This window comes from Artibeus jamaicensis, unplaced genomic scaffold (assembly GCF_021234435.1).
Source record: "Artibeus jamaicensis isolate MK-2021 breed Jamaican fruit bat unplaced genomic scaffold, CSHL_Jam_final contig_264, whole genome shotgun sequence".
Classification (NCBI taxonomy): domain Eukaryota; kingdom Metazoa; phylum Chordata; class Mammalia; order Chiroptera; family Phyllostomidae; genus Artibeus; species Artibeus jamaicensis.
Genome location: NW_026521576.1, coordinates 3,321,674 through 3,341,221, shown reverse-complemented (window position 1 = coordinate 3,341,221; position 19,548 = coordinate 3,321,674). Strand labels below are relative to the sequence as shown.

The following is a 19,548-nucleotide window of genomic DNA, read 5'->3' as shown; positions in this document are numbered from 1 at the left end:
TTCCATGTACACTATCATGTCATCTGCAAACAATGACAGTTTTGTTTCCTCCTTTCCTATTTGGATGCCTTTTATTTCCTTTTATTGCCTAATTGCTTTGGCCAAAACTTCCAAAACTATGTTTAATAGAAGTGGTGAAAGTGGACATCCTTGTCTTGTTCCTGATCTTAGTGGAAAAGCTTTTAGTTTTTGCCCATTGAGTATGATATTGGCTGTAGGTTTCTCATATATGGCCTTTATTATACTGAGAAATGTGGCCTCTCTTGCCACTTTGCTGAGTGTTTTTATCATAAATGGGTGTTGTACTTTATCAAAAGCTTTTTCTGTGTCTATTGATATGATCATGTGGTTTTTGTCTTTGCTTTTGTTTATGTGATGTATTACATTTACTGATTTGCGAATGTTGAGCCATCCTTGCATCCCTGGAATGAATCCCACTTGGTCATGGTGTATGATCTTTTTGATATATTGTTGGATGCAGTTTGCCAATATTTTGTTGAGGATTTTAGCATCTAAGTTCATCAGCAATATTGGCCTGAAGTTTTCTTTCTTTGTTGTGTCTCTATCAGGTTTTGGAATTAGGATGATACTGGCTTCATAAAAAGAATTTGGGAGTTTTTTATCCTTCTGGATTTTTTGAATAGTCTGTGAAGAATAGGGGTTAGCTCTTCCTTAAATGCTTTGTAGAATTCTCCTGTGAAACCATCTGGTCCAGGGCTTTTGTGTGATGGGAGTTTTGTGATTACTGCTTCAATTTTTTTGCTGTTATTGGTGTGTTCAGATTTTCTGTTTCTTTTTCATTAAGTTTTGGAAGATTATATTTTTCTAGAAATGTGTCCATTTCCCCTAGGTTTTCAAATTTCTTGGCGTACAGTTCTTCATAGTAATTTGTTACAATCCCTTCTATTTCTGTGGTATCAGTTGTAATCTCTCCTCTTTCATTTCTTTTTTTTTTAACAGCAGTAACAATTTATTGGTAACTATTACAGATCACACATTTTTGGTAGGATTTTATTTATTTTTTATTTTTTATTTTTTAAAATTTTATATAGTTATTTTTCAAGTACAGTTTTTTGTCTATTTTTCCCATCCCAGCCTCCCCCGCCCCTTGCTCCCCACCTCCCTCTCATTTCCACCCCCCTTAGTTCTCGTCCCTGTGTCCTTCCTATTTGTTCCTCCAAATCCCTCCCCCTTTTTCCCCTTAACTTCCCTTCCTTCTTCCTCTTTCATTTCTGATTGTGTTTATTTGTGTCCTCTCTCTTCTTTTCTTGATGAGCCTACTTAAAGGCTTGTCTATTTTGTTTATCTTCTCAAAGAACCAACTCCTGGATTCATTGATCCTTAGAATTGTGCTTTTAGTCTCTATGTCATTTAATTCTGCTCTAATCTTGGTTATTTCCTTCCTTCTGCTTGCTCTGCATTGTCTGTGTTGTTGTTCCTCGAGTTCTTGCAGGTGTAGGGTTAAGTTGTTTGTTTGAAATGTTTCTGTCTTCTTTAGGTAGGTCTGTATTGCTATAAACTTCCCTCTCAGGACTGCCTTTGCTGTGTCCCATAAGTTTTGGGTTGTTGTGAGTTCGTTTTCATTTGTTTCTAGAAATGTTTTGATTTTTTCCCTCATTTCATTCTTGACCCATTCGTTGTTTAATAGCATACCATTCAGTCTCCAGGATTTTGGGTGCTTTGGGTTTTTTCCTTTGGGGTTGGTTTCTAATTTCAGTCCCTTGTGGTCAGAGAAGATACTTGGTATGATTTCAATTTTCTTGAATTTGTTGAGGCTCATTTTGTGTCCTATCATGTGGTCTATTTTTGAAAATATTCCATGTGCATTTGAAAAGAATGCATATTTAGCTTCTTTGGGATGAAGGGCTCTATATATATCAGTTAAGTCCATTTCCTGTAAGGCGTTGGTTAATGCCGCAATATCTTTGTTGATATTTTGTTTGGAAGATCTATCCATTTTTGACAGTGGGGTGTTAAATTCCCTACTATAATTGTGTTGCTGTCAATATCTTTCTTGAAGTCCTGTAAGATTTTCTTGATATATTTTGGTGCTTCTATGTTTGGTGCATATATATTTACAATGTCAATGTCTTCTTGGTGGATTCTTGCCTTGAGTATTATGAAGTGACCTGGGTCTCTCTTTATGGCCCTCTTTTTGAAGTCTATTTTGTCTGATATGACAATTGCTACCCCAGCTTTTTTTTCTTGTCCGTTTGCTTGGTAAATTTGTTTCCAGCCTTTCACTTTTAGTCTGTGATGGTCTTTTGTCGTGAGGTGGGTCTGTTGTAGGCAGCATATGTGTGGGTCATGCTTTCTTATCCATTGAGCTATTCTGTGTCTTTTGATTGGAGCATTTAATCCATTTCCCTTTAAGGTTATTATTGATAGGTACTTATTCATTGCCATTTTTGTACCTGTGTTCTTCCCTGTCTCTCACTTTTCCTTCCTTTCCTTAAAGCAGTCCTTTTAGTATTTATTGTAGGACTGGTTTGGTGGAGGCATGTTCTTTTAGATTTTTTTTTTTTTTTTGTCTTGGAAGCTCTTTATTTGGCCTTCTATTTTGATTGAGAGCCTTGCTGAGTGAGGTAGCCTTGGTTGTAGGCCTCTAGTTCTCATTACTTGGAATACTTCTTGCCATTCTCTTCTTGATTGGAGTGTTTCCATTGAGAAGTCAGTAGCTAACCTTATTGGCACTCCCTTGTATATTACTTCTTTTTTTCTCCCTTGCTGCCTTTAAGATTCTGTCTTTGTCTAGGAATTTTGCCATTTTGATAATGATGTGTCTTGAAGTGGGCCTTCTTGGGTTCCTCTTGATTGGGACTCTCTGTGATTCCTGGATTTGTGTGACGTTTTTTCTCATCAAATTAGGGAAATTTTCTCTCATTACTCTTTCAAATACGTTTTATACCCCTTGTTCTTCTTCTTCTCCTTCTGGTGTCTATATTATTTGGATATTATTACATTTCTTATTGTCTTGTATTTTTCTTAATCCCTCTTCATTCTTTCTGAGTTTCTTTTCATTTTCCTGCTCTGTCTTTGAGATGCATTCTACTTTGTCCTCCAGCTTGTTAATCTGACCCCCTGCCTCATTTATTCTACTTTTGAAACTTTCTACTGTGTTCTTCAATTCGGAAATTATATTCTTCATTTCCACTTGTCCCTAGCTCATAGTTTCTGTTTCATTTTTCATGTTGATATAGTTTGCGGTGAGATCATTATAGCTCCCCTGTAGTTTCTGGTAGCTCATTGTGAGCTCTTTGAACTTCTTGATAACCAGTGCTTTGAATTCAATATCTGATAGTTGATTATCCTCTATTTCATCTAACATTCTTTCTAAAGCCTCTGCTTTTTTTTCATTTGGGGATTGTTTCTTTGTCTTCCCATTGTTTGTGAGACTCTTCTTGTTAGCCTCAGCTTCTAAAATTGATCTGGTCTGCCTCCCTGGGTTTATGTTGTGAACCTCTGTGGTATGATACCTGTGAATTTCAGTGGTGCAGACTCCTTCAGATATCTTGATGTTCTCCATTTCCACCTACTCCTTTTATCGTGTATGTTTAATCAGTTGTGGGAGGAGGCAAAATGGTTTATGACAGCAGAAGAGTTTTTTATAATATTTACAGTCAGTGCTGGTAGAGAGGAGATAGGCGATATTTAGGCTATATATAGTGTTAACCATATTCTTCAGCTCAACTTGCCACTTTTACAAGAGGATGGACAAAAGATAAGCCTCTTGTTGGGGAGGGAAGGCTTGTTAGTTGGGACTAGAAAGCAGTGAGGTTTTAGACGGTCAGATTTTGAGGTAAGGTGAGTATAAGGAACAATAAATAGGTGTAGTGTGTGAGCAAATAGAGTTAATCTCTACAGTGATATAATTCAGTGACCTATACAATGGGCTAAGATCCAGATGTGTTGTGAAGTATTTACTGTTGTATAGATCAGCTATTATTTACACTAGTATTAGAGCAGCAATCATATAACAAACTCTATGTGATCTGTCTGAGTAAGGGGTATAGAGCTTTAGGTAGTGTGCTAAAGGAAAACAAATGGCGTGGAGTTTAGAGAATTAGCAAAGCACTGTGGAGGAAAGGACAGGGGGAGCCTGTCTAATAATACAATATAACTACTTAAGACTGAGAAGCATATACAGAAAGAAAAGGAATACAGCGATATTATTAAAATATAAAAGAAGTGAGAATAATGAAAAATGCAACACCTCATGGCTTCTCTGCTATAGGAAGGTGAAATTCGTCTCTCTGTCTCTACTGTTGAGATGCCCCCTCTTTGGGTCCCATTCTGGTCCTTTCACAGTTCCTAGTTGTCTGTGTCTCTTGTGGGTAAAAGGAAATGAAGCAACAAACAAACAATCAAACAAAAAGGCAGGAGAAGGGAGGCAACACTGATGAGTTTAAGAGGAAAGGAAGAAGGACTAAAACAGGGGAAAAGAAAGGAGAGGAACAAAGTATAGAAAGATAAAGTTAAAAATATATAAGATTACTAAACAAATGCACAAAAAAGTTACTAAAATAAAAGGGGAAAAAAAGAAAAAAACCCCAAATAAACAAACAAATAACAACAACAACAAACAACAACAACAACAACAACAGAGAAACCCTTCCCTTGTTGGTTTCAAACTGTCCAGACTGGTTTTTCTGGTTGCAGTAGAATCCCTCTGCGGGCTGGGATGCCCACGCAAGTGCGGGCACCAGCCAGGCTACCAGAGTCGGGTGTGGGCACCTGCACACTAGTCAAGCTGCTTGGGTCCCACAGGTTCTGGTAGGGTCCTTCCCAGTCCTGTGGCAGGACTCAACTGCTTCTGTGCCTGTGCACACTGGCCAGTTGAAACCGGCAGGGCACTTTCCCAGTCCTGTGGCGAGTCCCCAAATGCCTCTGCTTTCCCCCTGGCTCGCCGCAATGCTGGGTGGGAAGCAAGCCAAGCTGTCCTGAAAGGAGAACACCTCAGTCCACTTTCAAAAAAAAAAAAAAACAAAAAACTCTCCAGACAGCCTGCCTCTCAGTCCAGCCCAGTCCCCAGTGAGACCAGTGAGGCCAATGCATCTCTCAGTTCTCCCAGGCTTGAGACCACAGAATCTGCAGTTGAACCGGGCCCTGTGTCTTTGTAACCCTCCCTGATAATGCAAGCCAGCAAGCAGACAGGTCTCTGCCTGGTATTGTCCAGTTTTGCTTATACAGGAAGCGGCGGAGCTGCTGGCCTGTGCTGGTGGCCACTGGGGCCGCTCAGTGCCCAGGCTCCTGTGGCAGACACCTCTGGTGTTGGTCTCAGACAGATGGCTCTGGTCCCTGGCCATAGAGGCAGCACCTGGGCCACCTGGCCCAGGGTGCCAGCCCCCCGCCACTGCTTTGTCTTTACTCTGGTCCCCAAGATCCCATTGACCTGTCGCTTTCTGGTGTTTCAGTGTCTGTCGCAATCTCTGTTCTTTTAATTTCACAAATGCTGGATAACGGATGGATTAGTGCACTGCTTCTCTATAGATCTGCCAGGATTTTCACCCATGAGTACGGGAGCTAGAATCTGCGCTGTCCTACTCCGTCGCTATCTTCCCAGCACCCCTATATTATATTATTATAATGTATAGTATTATGCATTATATTTGGGCCTTTGAAGAGGGAATTAAAATTAATGACATGATGAACATGGGGCTCTAATCTAATAGAACTGATGCCCTTAGAAGAAGAGACAGAGACACCAAGGAAAAATGCACAGAGAGGAGAGGCCATGTGAGGACACAGTGAGAAGGTGACAGTCTACTAGCCAAGGAGAAGCCTCAGGAGAGACCATATCTCTCCACATCTTGATCCTGGACTTCCAGTGTAGTCTGTGGTATTTGTTATGGCAGCCTGAGCTGACCAATACACTTGTTTTTAGGCTCCATTACTGATTTAGAGGACAAAATAAAATTCCCACCCACTGGAGAAGGGCTTGAAGGACAAGACACAAGAACCCCAAGATCATAAACAGAAAAAGCTAAAATTATAGCTTTCCAGTTACACTAGAAAGAGTGGATGAAGCAGGGACTCTTTCTACCTGTCTGGGAGGTGAGTGGAAAATACTAAAACTTTGAGGACTGAGAGAAGTAAAGAGTAATGGAGTTTCCCTCCAAATCTTAGAATTTCATGGCCAATTCTCATCCTAGGCCTCCTTACAACAGAGAAGAGACTTATGGCCTAGCGAGGAAAGCATCATTCAAGCCTTTTATGAGTCTGTTGGGGAAATTTGATACATAAAGAGAACCTCAGAGAACCTGAGGGGTAGGGAAGGGCAAATTGGTGGCCGAGAGGAGGAGGCTGGTGACAGGCAGGGAGGTCTTCCAGAAATATCAGTGAGAGCAGTTGACCGAAGCAGGATTCTATCTCAGTCCAGGCAGCCACATTGCTTTCAGAGCAGCACAGACTTGTTGGCTTAGAATTAGGATCCAAGTGGACTGTGGCAGGTATTTTTATTTTGTGTTAATAATTAAAGAAATTTTTGAGACATTTTACACTTATAGACAACTTGAGAAGACAGTACAGAGCATTTCATATACCCCACTCCAGATTCCCCCATTATTAACATCCTACATTAATGTAGTACATTTGTTATAATTGATGAACCTATAGTAACACATTATTTTTTAATTTGTTTTTTAAAGATTTTATTTATTTATTTTTAGCGAGAAGGAAGGGAGGGAGAAAGAGAAGGAGATAAACATCAGTGGGTGCTTGCCTCTCACATGGCCCCCACTGGGGACCTGGCTGGCAACCCAGGCATGTGCCCTGACTGAAAATTGAACTGATGACCCTCTGGTTCTCTGCCCTCACTCAATCCACTTAGCTACACCAGCTAGGGCTAGTAACACATTATTATTAACTAAGATCCATATTTTGTTTGGATTCCCTTAATTTTTACCTAATGTCCATTTTCTGTTGCAGGACCCCAGCTAGGATCTCACATTATATTTAGTCATATCTTCTTAGGCTCCTTTTGGCCGGGACAGTGTCTCAGAGTTGTTTTTGATGACCTTCACAGTTTTAAGAAGGCTTACCACTATGGAGGTTGACTTTGATCACTTGGCTGCAGTGATCAAAGGTTTCTGCACTGTATAACTAGTCTTTCTATCCCCCTTTCCACACTCTACTATTTGGAAGGAATCCACTACATGTAGCCAGAAAGAGTTAGGCTTCCTGTCCTTGAGAGCAGTGTTTACACAAATTATTTAGAATACTTTTACTTGGGAGATTTGTCTCTTTTTTTACGTTTATATATTAAATTGTTTATATCTTTTCCCCATCTAATTTATTAAATTATGTGGAGTTTTAGATATTTATCTTCTACTTTGGGTCATAATCCTATACTACATTATTGATTGATTGATTGATTGATTGTTCAACTTGTTCCATATTTAGCCATTGGGAACTCTTTCACTTGGTTTCTGTGACTGGTTGACATTATCCATCAGGTGTAGTTATTTTGAGCACTGTTTACCTTTTGGCACTACAATATCCTTCAGGCTCCTCCTGTATATTTTCTCTATTGCTCTAGTTCTAGAATCAGCTGTTTCTCCAATGAATACTTTTACTGAAGAGTGGCATTAGAAACCAAGATTTGGGCAACTACTCCTTGTTACTTGGGTGTCATTACTTCTAGGTCATCTCAGCTGAGAAAGCAAAGAAATATAGTGTGCATACTAAGCTATGTATATAAACTTACCTAAATATTTTTATATATAACAACTGTATCTACACTTAGCTAAATGTGAGTTTATACTGATGTAATCAACTTCATTCCCTTATCACATGGGTCATTCTAGCACCTCCCCTGGCCTATGTATTCTCTGACTTCAACAGTGAAAAACTGATAAGAACCATCAGCAACTAGTAAGAACCATCTGCAATCCATTTATTTAATTTTTAATCGACTTTAAAAGTTCTAAATGTTAGGATCCATTAGTGGCATTATTCCTTTTACTACTCCAATTGTTCCAAATTTGGCCAGTGGGATTCCTTTCAAGCTGTGCTCTCTCACACTTTCACCAGTCTTTGAGTACCTCATTGTTTTCTGGCATGAAGAAATTCTGGATTCACCTTCTACTCTCCCTGTCTTAGATATAGAATCAGTCATATCTTTAAGGAGCCCCAATCCATCCTCTTTATTGAGATATAATTTACATAACATACAATTCAGCCATTTAAAATATACAACTCAATGGCTTTTAGTATATTCTCAAATATACAATACAATTTATTATATTTTCAGATATATACTATAATCATCACAATTTTAGAACATCTTCATCACCACCAAAAAACTCCATATCCTTTAACTATGATCCCTGAATGTTCTCATTTCTACTATCCCTAGACCATGATGACATGTATCTTTAGAGTGGTATGGTCTGTGCCTGTGTGTGAGTGCATGAGTACACATCCAATTGGCAACTGTGGGTTTAGCAGGAGAAGTGGCCATATCTGGGAAGTCGTGGTCACAGAGGATCTAAAGCAGAGGACAGAGTGAGTCTCTAAATGAGAGGGTAAGAGGAGATTGAGCACATTCCCCACATCTGGGAGTAGGGGTGGGGAGAGGTAGGGTGAAGTCCTGATGATCATTCGTGGAAAGCCAATGATACAAAAAAGGTAATAACTAAGAATGCAGATTCCGGAGTCCAGTGTTTGAGTCTTAGCTCTGAAACATATAACAGTGTAATTCTGAGTAATATAAAGCCTCAATTCCATTGTCTGTGTAAAACCTAATCCCTACCTCACAGGTTGCAGGAACTCAAGGCACAAATAGTTGTGGTCCGTATCAATCAATGGGACTTACATAATCTTGGTGGAGGTGGAGTACAGTGTCTGGTCAAGGAAGCCTCTTCAGGGGAGAGGGAAAGAGTCCTCCACCATACTTCTCTGGGACAATGTCCTTGGGTGAGGCCTACTGAACCCCTCCAAGACCCTGGAGATGGGGTTTTCAGGGTGTGCCATTTAATCCCTCCCTCTCAGAGATGAGTACTCAAGTTAGGTGGCAAAAGGAGACCTTCTGGATAGGAAATCCACTACAGAGCCTTAGAGAATACTTGAAAAAGAATATACGTAAAAGTATTAAAAAGATACCCAAAGAAATTCAGGGGGCTATTGTTTTATTATTTTGGGGACTAAAGCATGAGTAAAATTTTGCATGAGTAAAACTATACCCATTTTTTGTGCCTTAAAGTTACAAATACTTAAAATGCCTATTTAAATAATTTAAGTAATTTATAGATATCTGAAAGTGAAACGATTATGAAGGTGGGATCCAAAACAATGCCCATCTGTCCTGATATTTAGTAATTCTCTATTTGTGTTATTGCTGACATGTTATAATGCTCATGGTGATGTTTGTTATTTACACTAAATTTTAACAATCAGTTTTCTCCATATACAGGAATTTCCTTCATTGACCACTTTCAACAAGGACCAGAGTTACAACTATTAGGGAAGGGGCTAGTGTTTCTATGTTGTATTTTCCTATCAGGCTCTGTGCCCATCAAAACCATAGGCCACCCTTCTTATTCTGATTTCTAGTATAACCCAAACAATCAATGATTATTGTTTTGTGTTGTCCTAATCGATCGCAAGTATTTTTTGAGGTTATATAATTTTAAATAGCACTGTCAGGTGTTCTTGTAACTCCTTTATTTGAATTTACAATCTATGAATGAGCCAACACAAAGATATCAAAACATTTAGCAACTAAAACAAATGAACAGTAATTCAATAATCATAATAATCACAAGAGTTGAGCTATAAAGTTCTGTTTCTTAGCAGTTAAAGTGAACATGGTTATTAGAAAAGGTAAAAAGATACAAGAGGACGCAAAGTTTCCCCTTGTCCCAAACTACAAGATAAATTTCACAAGTGCTACTTTTACAAAAGATAAAGTACTCTCAATAACATTCCTATAGCAGATGCTGTACACCTAAAACTAACACAAAGTAATATTGAATGTAAATTTTAATTGAAAAATAAAATTGGAAAAACAAAACAAAAAACGTAGTCAATGTGCAATAGCAGAAATTTGTGTGCCAGTGGGAGTATGCTCAAAGCAGCATATTTTTCAAACAATATTTCTAAACACCTTTTCTCTGTTGAGATTTGATAAAAGCTAGGTAGGAGAAAATTCTAAGCAAGGGACTTTGATGCGCACCTTCTAAGTGATCTTCTGCGTTTCTGGTCGAGGAAGGAGCCACTTGCTTTAAAACCCACTCAACACATCATTTGGGTGAGTCCCTTTTGTTAATACCATGGCCTTACTGGGACTCTGGAAGGGCCATTTTACCAGCTTGAGTAGGTGGGCTTAAGGACCCCTGTTGTCTTTGGCTGTTCTCACTCCTTCCTGAACTCCACAGACTAAACATCACCTATGTTTACAGGCACGCTTAAGCGGTGACCCGTGGTTCTCATGTGTGTGAGTAATAAACCACGGTCCCACGCAGAGCTGCTACCCTTGCTTTTTTTGGCTACCCTGTCAGCCAAACCTAAGACATTTTAGTTTACCTTTCAAGCTAAAACAGAACCCCAGGGAGTGCCGGGAGGAAACTCCCTGCTGGGACCTCTTACATTTAAGTATTCTACACCCTTGGAGAACTACTTTCCCTTTGTCCTTTCTGGACAAGCCATTACAACTGGTCTCAGGCAACCGAGGCCTGGAATGTGGAAAGCTGTTACTGGGTCTGGGCGTGGCGAGTCGTTGAGGGGCGGGGCCTAGAGAGTACGCCAGCGAAGCTTCCGGGACTGGGCCCAGCCGTGAGGCTCAGGGCGGGGCCTGGGCGTGCCTAGCGGTGTGAGCGTGGCGGGGGCGGGTAGCAGCCGCAGGCCCGCGCCGTAAACAGACAATATGGCTGTGGCAGTGGCACCAGGGGCATTGGTCTCTTTGCGGGGCTGTCGCGCACGATTGGCAGCCGCTTGCTACGCGCCGCTCGGCCCTAGGTGGAGACTGCCCGGCTCTTTTACCGGCCCGCAGGTCGGTTGGGCGATCTGGGTCCGGGGCTGGACGCCCGCGGCCGGGGGGACGACCTTGCGGCGGGGCTACAGCTCTGAGTTGAAGACTGAGGACGAGCTGAAGGTGCGGTACCTGGAGGAAGAGAACCGAGGTGAGAGGCGCTGCGCTGGCGGCTGCGGGTCCTAGGAATGTGTTGCAAGGTCAAGTGGTGAGGCTGACGTCATTGGCCCTGAGCGCCCGAGGTCCAGGTCCCTCTCTTATCCTACCCGAACATAGATTGCACTAATTTAGCTCTTCCAATGCCTAGAAATCTGTTGAATACTACAGTGCAGCTTACCTGTAAAAGTGGCCCCACTCAACGCCGAAGACAGAAATGCAGTTTACGCCCTGATTTCTAGACTAGCTAAGGTCAATAAACCTGGTGTGTGTGATATTTGCTTCTAGGTTTTGTTCTTGCTCTGTAATTCTTGCTTTCTGTGAACTCAGATGTTAGTGGGGAGTTTTAGAATCTCCAGTGAGAATGCCCTTTATTTTGAGGAATTTTAAATTTAAAGCTGTTCAACTGGAACGATTTTTCCCTTTGTCCATTTTATCCTAGAAAGTTAGTTTGGGGTTACTATTTAACTTCAGTTAAACATGAGCACTTTTTCGTTTTCCCGTTACCGTACTCCGTGCTCAGCTCCTGAGACAAAATTGTGGATGATAGTGATCTTGCCCTTGAGGTGGGAGGAGACGGATGTAGCAATACAATACAGTGGGAGGGAGGTCTGTGAAAGAAGGTATCTGTCATTCTAAGGGATTATAGTTGAAGCTATATTCCTTTCAGTTTCCAGGTGGGGAAAACCTAAAGGGGTCATGAAAGGTGTAGTAGCAGTTTGCCAGAGAACTAGGCATTTAATTTTGACATACAGTTAATTGAGCATCTATAGTCTCTTAGGCAGAAGTGCAAAATGAGTTAAGTCACGATTGCTGTCTTAAGCAGCTCCTAGAATAGTGAGGAAGATACTGGTGATTATAAGGCTATGTTAACTTCGAAGGTTTGGTGAGAACACAGGGCAGTCATATGCCCAAGTCCCATATGATTGGTCATTTGGAAGAAATTGGAAGATTTGAGAGGTTAGGGTTTTGCCAAATGAAACAGGTTCCATGGCATTCCTTACTAGGCAGTAGAATTGGATATTAGTGAAGATTTTTAAAGCAACTCTTCTGTGCCTTGACTTTCTTGTGTATAAAATAGGAAGAATAATACCAACTTTGGCTGATGTAAAGATTAGATGGTAATGTAAATTGCCCACCAAATATCTGACTAACAGTGGGTGCTGTGGAGTATGATGGGTTATTTCATTTGTTATTTGTTTATTTCAGATAGAGACAAGGGTGAAATATGAACATGTGTTTTGGGGAAATATCATAAGGAAAGTGTGGCATGATAGGCAGAATACTGAGAAATTTAGCTGGAAAGTAGATTGGCACTGGAGTGATTAGAGCTGTGAATGCCACAGATGTTTGGGTAAGCTTAGTCTCACTGGAATTTCAATTACATTAGGTGTAGCAACAATACATGAGATACAAAAGGATTGCAGGTACAGTTAGTAATATGCACCATGTTCTGTATTTTTTTATCTTTATGATTTAACGAATTCTGATCGAAAATGTTTTCATAAAATATCTGGAAATTCCTTAAGTTAGGACCTAAAAGGATCAAAGAGAAGAAATTAGAACATACAATTTAATTAATTCAGATGCCTCTAGTTACCGGAAGTAATCTGTAAAAGTCAGGTATTGGAACATTACGGTTTCTTAAGATAATTGACCCAGCCTCCTCTAGGAATTGGTAAGAATTGACAGGTCAGGCTTAGCTGAGTGTACTTTGTTTTACTATCAAACCAGCAATAAGCAGTGCAAATTAAAACATGAGGACAAAGATATTGCTGTTGAAGGGGTCTCCCTGGTGCTTCTGCTTCTCATAGAGGCTAGTCCAAAATCTGGTTCTCTTAGGCAGTCTGCAAGGAATATTAGAACTCTGAAACTGCTCCCTGTCCTTGTAGGTGGAGGTAGGTGAATGCACAATACATCAACTCTCATCTGTTATCTGGGACCCCTATTTGTAAGTCGTTGTGGAGGCACAAGGATATATGCCAGGTTTCTTTAGTGGTCATTTTTTGCATTGTTGTCCAACCTTACTTAATTCTGGTCAGCAGTCCTGGTCATGGTTTACAGTGGTCTCTCTTGGCCTTGGGCAACAGCCTTCTTTATTAGTTAACTGGTCATTCTTCTTCCCAGTTTGTTTTTCACACCTAGTGCTGGATTACCTTTTTTCAAGGCCAAGAATCACTTCCCTGCTCATTTAAAAACCTTTGGCTTCCTATTGCCTGCAGGTCCTCGCAGCTGGCAGGCCTTTAGCTGCACCTAAGCTTTGCTATTTTGCTGTTTTGCAGGTAGTTGACATAACCTGTTCTTCCCTTTACCAACTTTCTCACAGTCTGGCAAACTTCTGCTCATCATTTGTGACCCATTTCAAAGATCATCTTTGTGAACCATAGTGGACCAACTACTGGCAGATACAGAGCAAACAAGTATATGCATAATGCAAGTCATTCTTAACATCTGCCTCTTCCTCCTTGTTCACATTACATTTTCAAGTCTTCCTGAGTGTCTTTGAAATCTTTCCACTTTACTCTGTGTTCTTTACATACCACTCTTGTCCAAGCCAGCATTGTCCCAGGTAGACTGTTATAGAAATCTAGTAGCTGGTCTTCTTACACCTACTTGGTTTTCTTTTTAACAGGTTGATTGTTTTCCTGTGTTTTTCTCATGTATTTAAATTATACTTTCATATATTTTATGGCATGTGAATTACATCTTGATCTTATTGAGATGTAATTCACATGCAATAAAATTCAAAATGTACAATTGTTTTTAATGTATTCACAGAGTTGTGCAACCTTCACCAAAATCTAATTTTAGAACATTTTTATCAGTGCAAAGAGAAACCCCATTCTATTTATCAGTGACTTGACTTCCCATTGTCACAGCCCTGCTGCCCCCAAATTAGACCCACTTACTTACTTTCTGTTTCAATAGGTTTGTCTATTCTGCTCATTTTATATAAGGAAATCACATGTCGTCTTTTGTGGCTTCTTTCACTAAGCATTATATTTTCAGGGTTGATTCATTTTGTATGTATAGTAGTTTATGCAGGTGAAGTACTGTATGTACATAGTCCAAAATGTGGTTCATTACTTTCTATGGCTGAATAATATTTCACTGTATGGATATACCACATTCTGTCTTTTATCATTGATGTAAATTTGGATTGTCACTTTTTGGATATTGTGGACAGTGCTGCTTAGGATATTCACGTACATGTTTTTGTGAACATATGTTTTCATTAGGAGTGGAATTGCTGAATCATATGGTAATTCTGTAATTAACATTTTGAGGAACTACCAAACTTTTACAAAGTGTCTACAACAATTCCCATTCCCACCAATGAGGTGTGAGGGCTTCAATTTCTTCACATTCTGACCAGAACTTGTTATTGTTTGTGTTTGCAGCCATCCTGGTGCTTGTCAAGGGATATTGTGGCTTGTGGTTTTGATTTGGATTTGCTTAATGGTTAATGATTTTGAGTATCTTTTCATGTGCTTATGTGTATATCTTTTTGCCATGTGTATATGTTTTTTAGAGAAATGTTTTCTCAAATCCTTTGCCAGTTTTAATTGCATTGTCTTTTGATTGTTGAATTATAAGATTCTTTATATATTCTGGATTTAGATTCCTTATCAGATACTTGATTTGCAAATATTTTCTCCTGTTTTGTGGATTATCTTTTCACTTTAATGGTTTGTTTTGAAGAACCTTGGTTTTTTGACGTTCAGTTTATGTATTTGTTTCTTTTATTGCTGTGCATTTGAATCATACCTAAGAAACTCACTTAACCTAAGGTCACAATGATTTATACCTGTTTTCTTCTAGAGTTGTATGGTTTTAGCTATTATATTTGTTTCTATGATCTGTTTTGAATTAGTTTTTGTATATAGTGTGAGGTAATTGGTTAACTTCATTCTTTTGCCTGTGGCTATCCACATCCCAGCACTGTTGGTTGAAAAGACTATTCTTTCACCACTGGATTGGTTTGGCACCCTTGTAGAAAATTAATTGACCATAAATTGCTTCTTGGCCTTTTGGCTAAGATCAAGTGAAAATTAATTAACCATAAATAAGAGTTTATTTCAGGACTTTTAGTAGAGTCTCATTTATCTACATGTCTGTGTTTATGTCAGTACCATACTGTTTGATTACTGTACCTTTGTAGTAAAATTTGAATTGGATAGTGTAAGTTCTCTGACTTTTGTTCTTTTCTGTTTTGTCTATTCTAGACTCTTGTATAACCACATGAATAATAGGATAAGCTTGTGAAATTCTGCAAGAGAGGCAGCTGGGGTTTCAATAAGGCTTGCATTTAATAGGTACATCAGTTTGGGTATTATTGCCATCTTAACAATGTAAGTTTTCCTTGTCATGAACATGGAATACTTTTTTTGTTTAGGGTAGTTTTCAGGGTAACACAAAGCTTGCATTTCATGTGTTAAATTTACTGCTATTTTCTTTTCTTTGAATGCTATCATAAATGGAATTGTTTTCTTAGTTTCATTTTCAGATTGTTGATTCCTATTGTAATACAATTATTTTTGTATGTTTATCTTGTACTGTGCAACTTTGCTGAACTTGCTTATTTGTTCTCATTGGATTTTAGTGGATATTCTTAGTATTACCACATACAGATCATGTCATCTGTAAGTAGAGGTAATTTTACTTTGTTTCCAATCTGGCTTTCTTTTGTTTCTTTCCCTTGTCTCATGTACCTGGAGGGAGCCTCCATTATATTGTTGAATAGGAGTATCAAGACCAAACATTGTTGTCTTGCTCCCATTTTGCCATCTTAGGAGGAAGGCATTCGGTCTTTAATCATTGAGTGTGATGTTACCTTTGGCTTTTTGGAGGTGCCCTTTATCAGATTGAAGAAGCTTCCATGTAGTCATAGTCCAAGTGTTTTATTATTTTGAATTTTGTCAAATACTTTTTGGCATCTGTTAAGGTGATTATATGATTTTTCTTGTTTAGCCTGTTGATGTGATGGATTATGTTAATTGGTTTTCAAATACTGAATCAGTCTTGCATACCTGGAGTAAATCCCACTTGGTTGTGGTATATAATTCCTTTTATACATTTGGGTTTGATTTGCTAATATTTTGTTGAGGATTTTTATATTTACATTCATGCAACATAGTGGTCTTTAATTTTCCGTTCTTATGATGTCTTTGTCTGGTTTTGTTATGAGGGTAATACTGGTTTCATAGAATGAGCTAGAAGTGCTCCTTCTGCTTCTGCATTCTGGAAGAGATTATAGAGAAATTATATCACTTTATTTTTTTATGTTTTAGTAGCATTCACCTTTAAAATCATGTACATGTCATATTTTCTTTATCTTTTTAAAATTATTGTTCAAGTACATTTGTCTCCATTTCTTCCCTACCAATCTCCCCCACCCCAACCCATCCCCACCTCTCACCCTCCAACCTACCCCACTTTCGGTTTGTCCCTGTGTCTTTTATACACACTCTTTGATGACCCTTCCCATTTCCTCCTCCACCCTCCCCTCTGGTTACTGTCAGTTTGTTCTTTATTTCAATGTCTGGTTATATTTTGCTTGCTTGTTTGTTTTGTTGATTAGGTTCCACTTATAGGTGAGATCAGATGGCATTTGTCCCTCCCTACCTAGCTTATTTCACTTAGCATAATGCTTTCCATCCATCCAGGCTGTTGTAAAGGGTAGGAGCTCCTTTTTTTCTTTTTGCTGTGTAAAATTCTATTGTGTAAATGTGTTGGGAGCCGACCAACACCATCCCTTGACACAGTCGGGACAGGTGAGATGCATCTGCACAGCAGAGGTAACTGTGGCTAGATTTCCTGTCTATCTCTCCCTGAATGTTTGTCTTTGTGATTAATAGGTGGTGGGATTTTTATACACCTGCATTTCAGGTCCAATGATACACATAATTCCAATGAAGTTGTACAAGATGATTTCTTGGCCATAGAACAAAGTCCCCCCTAATGAAGCAGACCCTGAATATCTAGAAGTTGATGGAGTAACAGCCCCTCTTCTGCCTTGAGCAGGAATATATATTAATTAGAATTAGACAGGCAAAGAAACAGGAGAAGTTGGTTAGCTACTACAAACTAAGCATGTAGAAACAATTAGCAAGGAGTCAGAGTCCATATTACATAAAGAAACATTTTAGACAGAAAGATAGATAACTAAGTTAGACATCACAAAGGCCTTATAATAAATTTCCTATAACCTCTGCTCAGTCTAGTGTACCCTTTTTCCCCATGCCAAATTCCAAGAACTTTAATAAATAATAAAACATTTAAACTCTGTACATACAGCTATCTCAGATTGTCTGATTAATGGCTCTCCTGGTCAAAACAACCTTTGTTTAACATAACCGAAACTATGGAAATTCTTGTACTTTTCCTGGTTACCTCTGTATTGGTTTTTTCTGCTTACCTGATCATGCCATGTACCTGTTCCTTTAATGTTATATAAAAATAAAACCTAAATCAAACTTTATAAAAATGAAGCCTAAATCAGACTCTGAGAGTTCGGTCAGACCCTCAGAGGCTGGCTGTTCTCTGGCATCCAATTGGGTGTCTAACTCTTCATTCTTCACCTGTACTGTCTATCTGTCAGGGACCCTGAACCCTGCTGAGGCTGGACCCCATCATAAATGTACCATAGTGTTTTGATCCACTCATTTACTGATGATGGGCACTTAGGTTGCTTTCAGCACTTGGCTATTGTAAATTGTGCTGCTATGAACATTGAGGTGCATAGGTTCTTTTGGATTGGTGTTTCAGGGTTCTTAGGGTATAATTCCAGCTGTGGAGTTGGCAGGTCAGAAGGCAGATCTATTTTTAGTTTTCTGAGAAAATTTCATACTGTTTTCCTCTGTGGCTGCACCAGTCTGAATTCCCACCAACAGTGTACTGGGGTTCCCTTTTCTCTACCACCTGACCAGCACTCATTGTTTGTTGATTTGTTTCTGATGGCCGTTCTGACCCATGTGAACTGGTGTGTGTGGTTTTAATTTGCATCTCTCTGACGGCTGGTGATGCTGAACATCCTTTCATATGTCTCTGTATGTCCTTCTTGGAAAAGTGTCTGTTCAGGTGCTTTGCCCATTTTTTTCCCCTCACGTAAGTGACTTTTTAATCCCAGCATTTAGTTATTTATTTCTACACATATTTTAAAAATATATTTTATTGATTATGCCATTACAGTTCTGTTCCCCCCTTCATTCCCCTCCACCCTGCACACCCCCCCACCCCAATCCCCCCCCTTTAGTTTATGTCCACATGTCTCAAGTTCTTTAGATTCTATATTCTCCCTACTGTTCTTGCCCTCCCCCCTATTTTCTACCTACCATCTATGCTACTTATTTTCTGTACCTTCTCCCCCCTTCTCCTCCTCCCACTCCCCTGTTGCTAACCCTCCATGTGATCTTCATTTCTATGGTTCTGCTCCTGATCTAGCTGTCCTCTTAGTTTGCTTTTGTTTTAGGTGTGGTTGTTAATACCTGTGAGTTTGCTGTCCTTCCACTGTTCATCTTTTTTGTCTTCTTTTTCTTAGGTAAGTCCCTTTAACATTTCATATAATAAGGGCTTGGTGATGATGAACTTCAACTTGACCTTATCTGAGAAGCACTTTATCTGCCCTTCCATTCTAAATGAAAGTTTTGCTGGATAGAGCAATCTTGATTATAGGTCTTTGGGTTTCATGACTTGGAATATCTCTTTCCAGCCCCTTCTTGCCTGTAAGGTCTCTTTTGAGAAATCTGCTGACAGTCTGATGGGAACTCCTTTGTAGGTGACTGTCCCCTTATCTCTTGCTGCTTCTAGGATTCTCTCCTTCATTTTAATCTTGGCTAATGTAATGATGATGTGCCTTGGTGTGTTCCTTCTTGGGTCCAAGTTCTTTGGGACTCTCTGAGCTTCCTGGACTGCCTGGAAGTCTTTTTCCTTTGCCAGATTGGGGAAGTTCTCCTTTATTATTTGTTCAAATAAGTTTTCCACTTGCTCCTTCTCTTCCCCTTCTGGTACCCCTATAATTCGGATGTTGGAGTGTTTAAAAATGTCCTGGAGGTTCCTAAGTCTCTCCTCATTTTTTTGAATTCTCGTTTCTTCATATTTTTCTGTTTGGTCATTTTTTCCTTCCTTCTGGTCCACTCCCTTGATTTGAGTCCCAGTGTCCTTTCCATCACTATGGAAAGGACAGTCAATTAGTTCAGTCTTCATGTGTTCCTCTAATTTGTAACTAAAATCCACCAGTTCTGTGAGCATCCTGATCACCAGTGTTTTGAACTATGCATCTGATAATTTGGCTATTTCTTGGTCACTTAGAGTTATTGGCTCTGGGGCTTTGAGTTCTTCTTGAGCCATGTTTTGGTCTGTTTGCGCCTGTTACGTATGAGGGGCAGAGCCTTAGGTGTTCACCAGGGCGGGGCCACCCAGGT

The 19,548-nt window shown here is 39.5% G+C and overlaps 1 protein-coding gene across 6 annotated transcripts in view; it reads left to right on the top strand.

Annotated features, from left to right (window-relative positions):
* The first annotated feature begins 10,802 nt into the window (after positions 1 to 10,802).
* The window catches only part of AUH (AU RNA binding methylglutaconyl-CoA hydratase), a 220,587-nt gene continuing 211,841 nt past the window's right edge, over positions 10,803 to 19,548 (top strand). For 2 of the 6 annotated variants that reach the window (XM_053662664.1, XM_053662662.1), the window contains exon 1: positions 10,803 to 11,120. In XM_053662664.1, coding sequence (XP_053518639.1) covers positions 10,865 to 11,120 — 256 coding nt within the window. In that variant the 5' untranslated portion in view covers positions 10,803 to 10,864. The remainder of the gene's footprint in view (positions 11,121 to 19,548) is intronic. The other 4 variants (XM_053662665.1, XM_053662663.1, XM_053662660.1 and 1 more) reach the window with 3 other exon arrangements.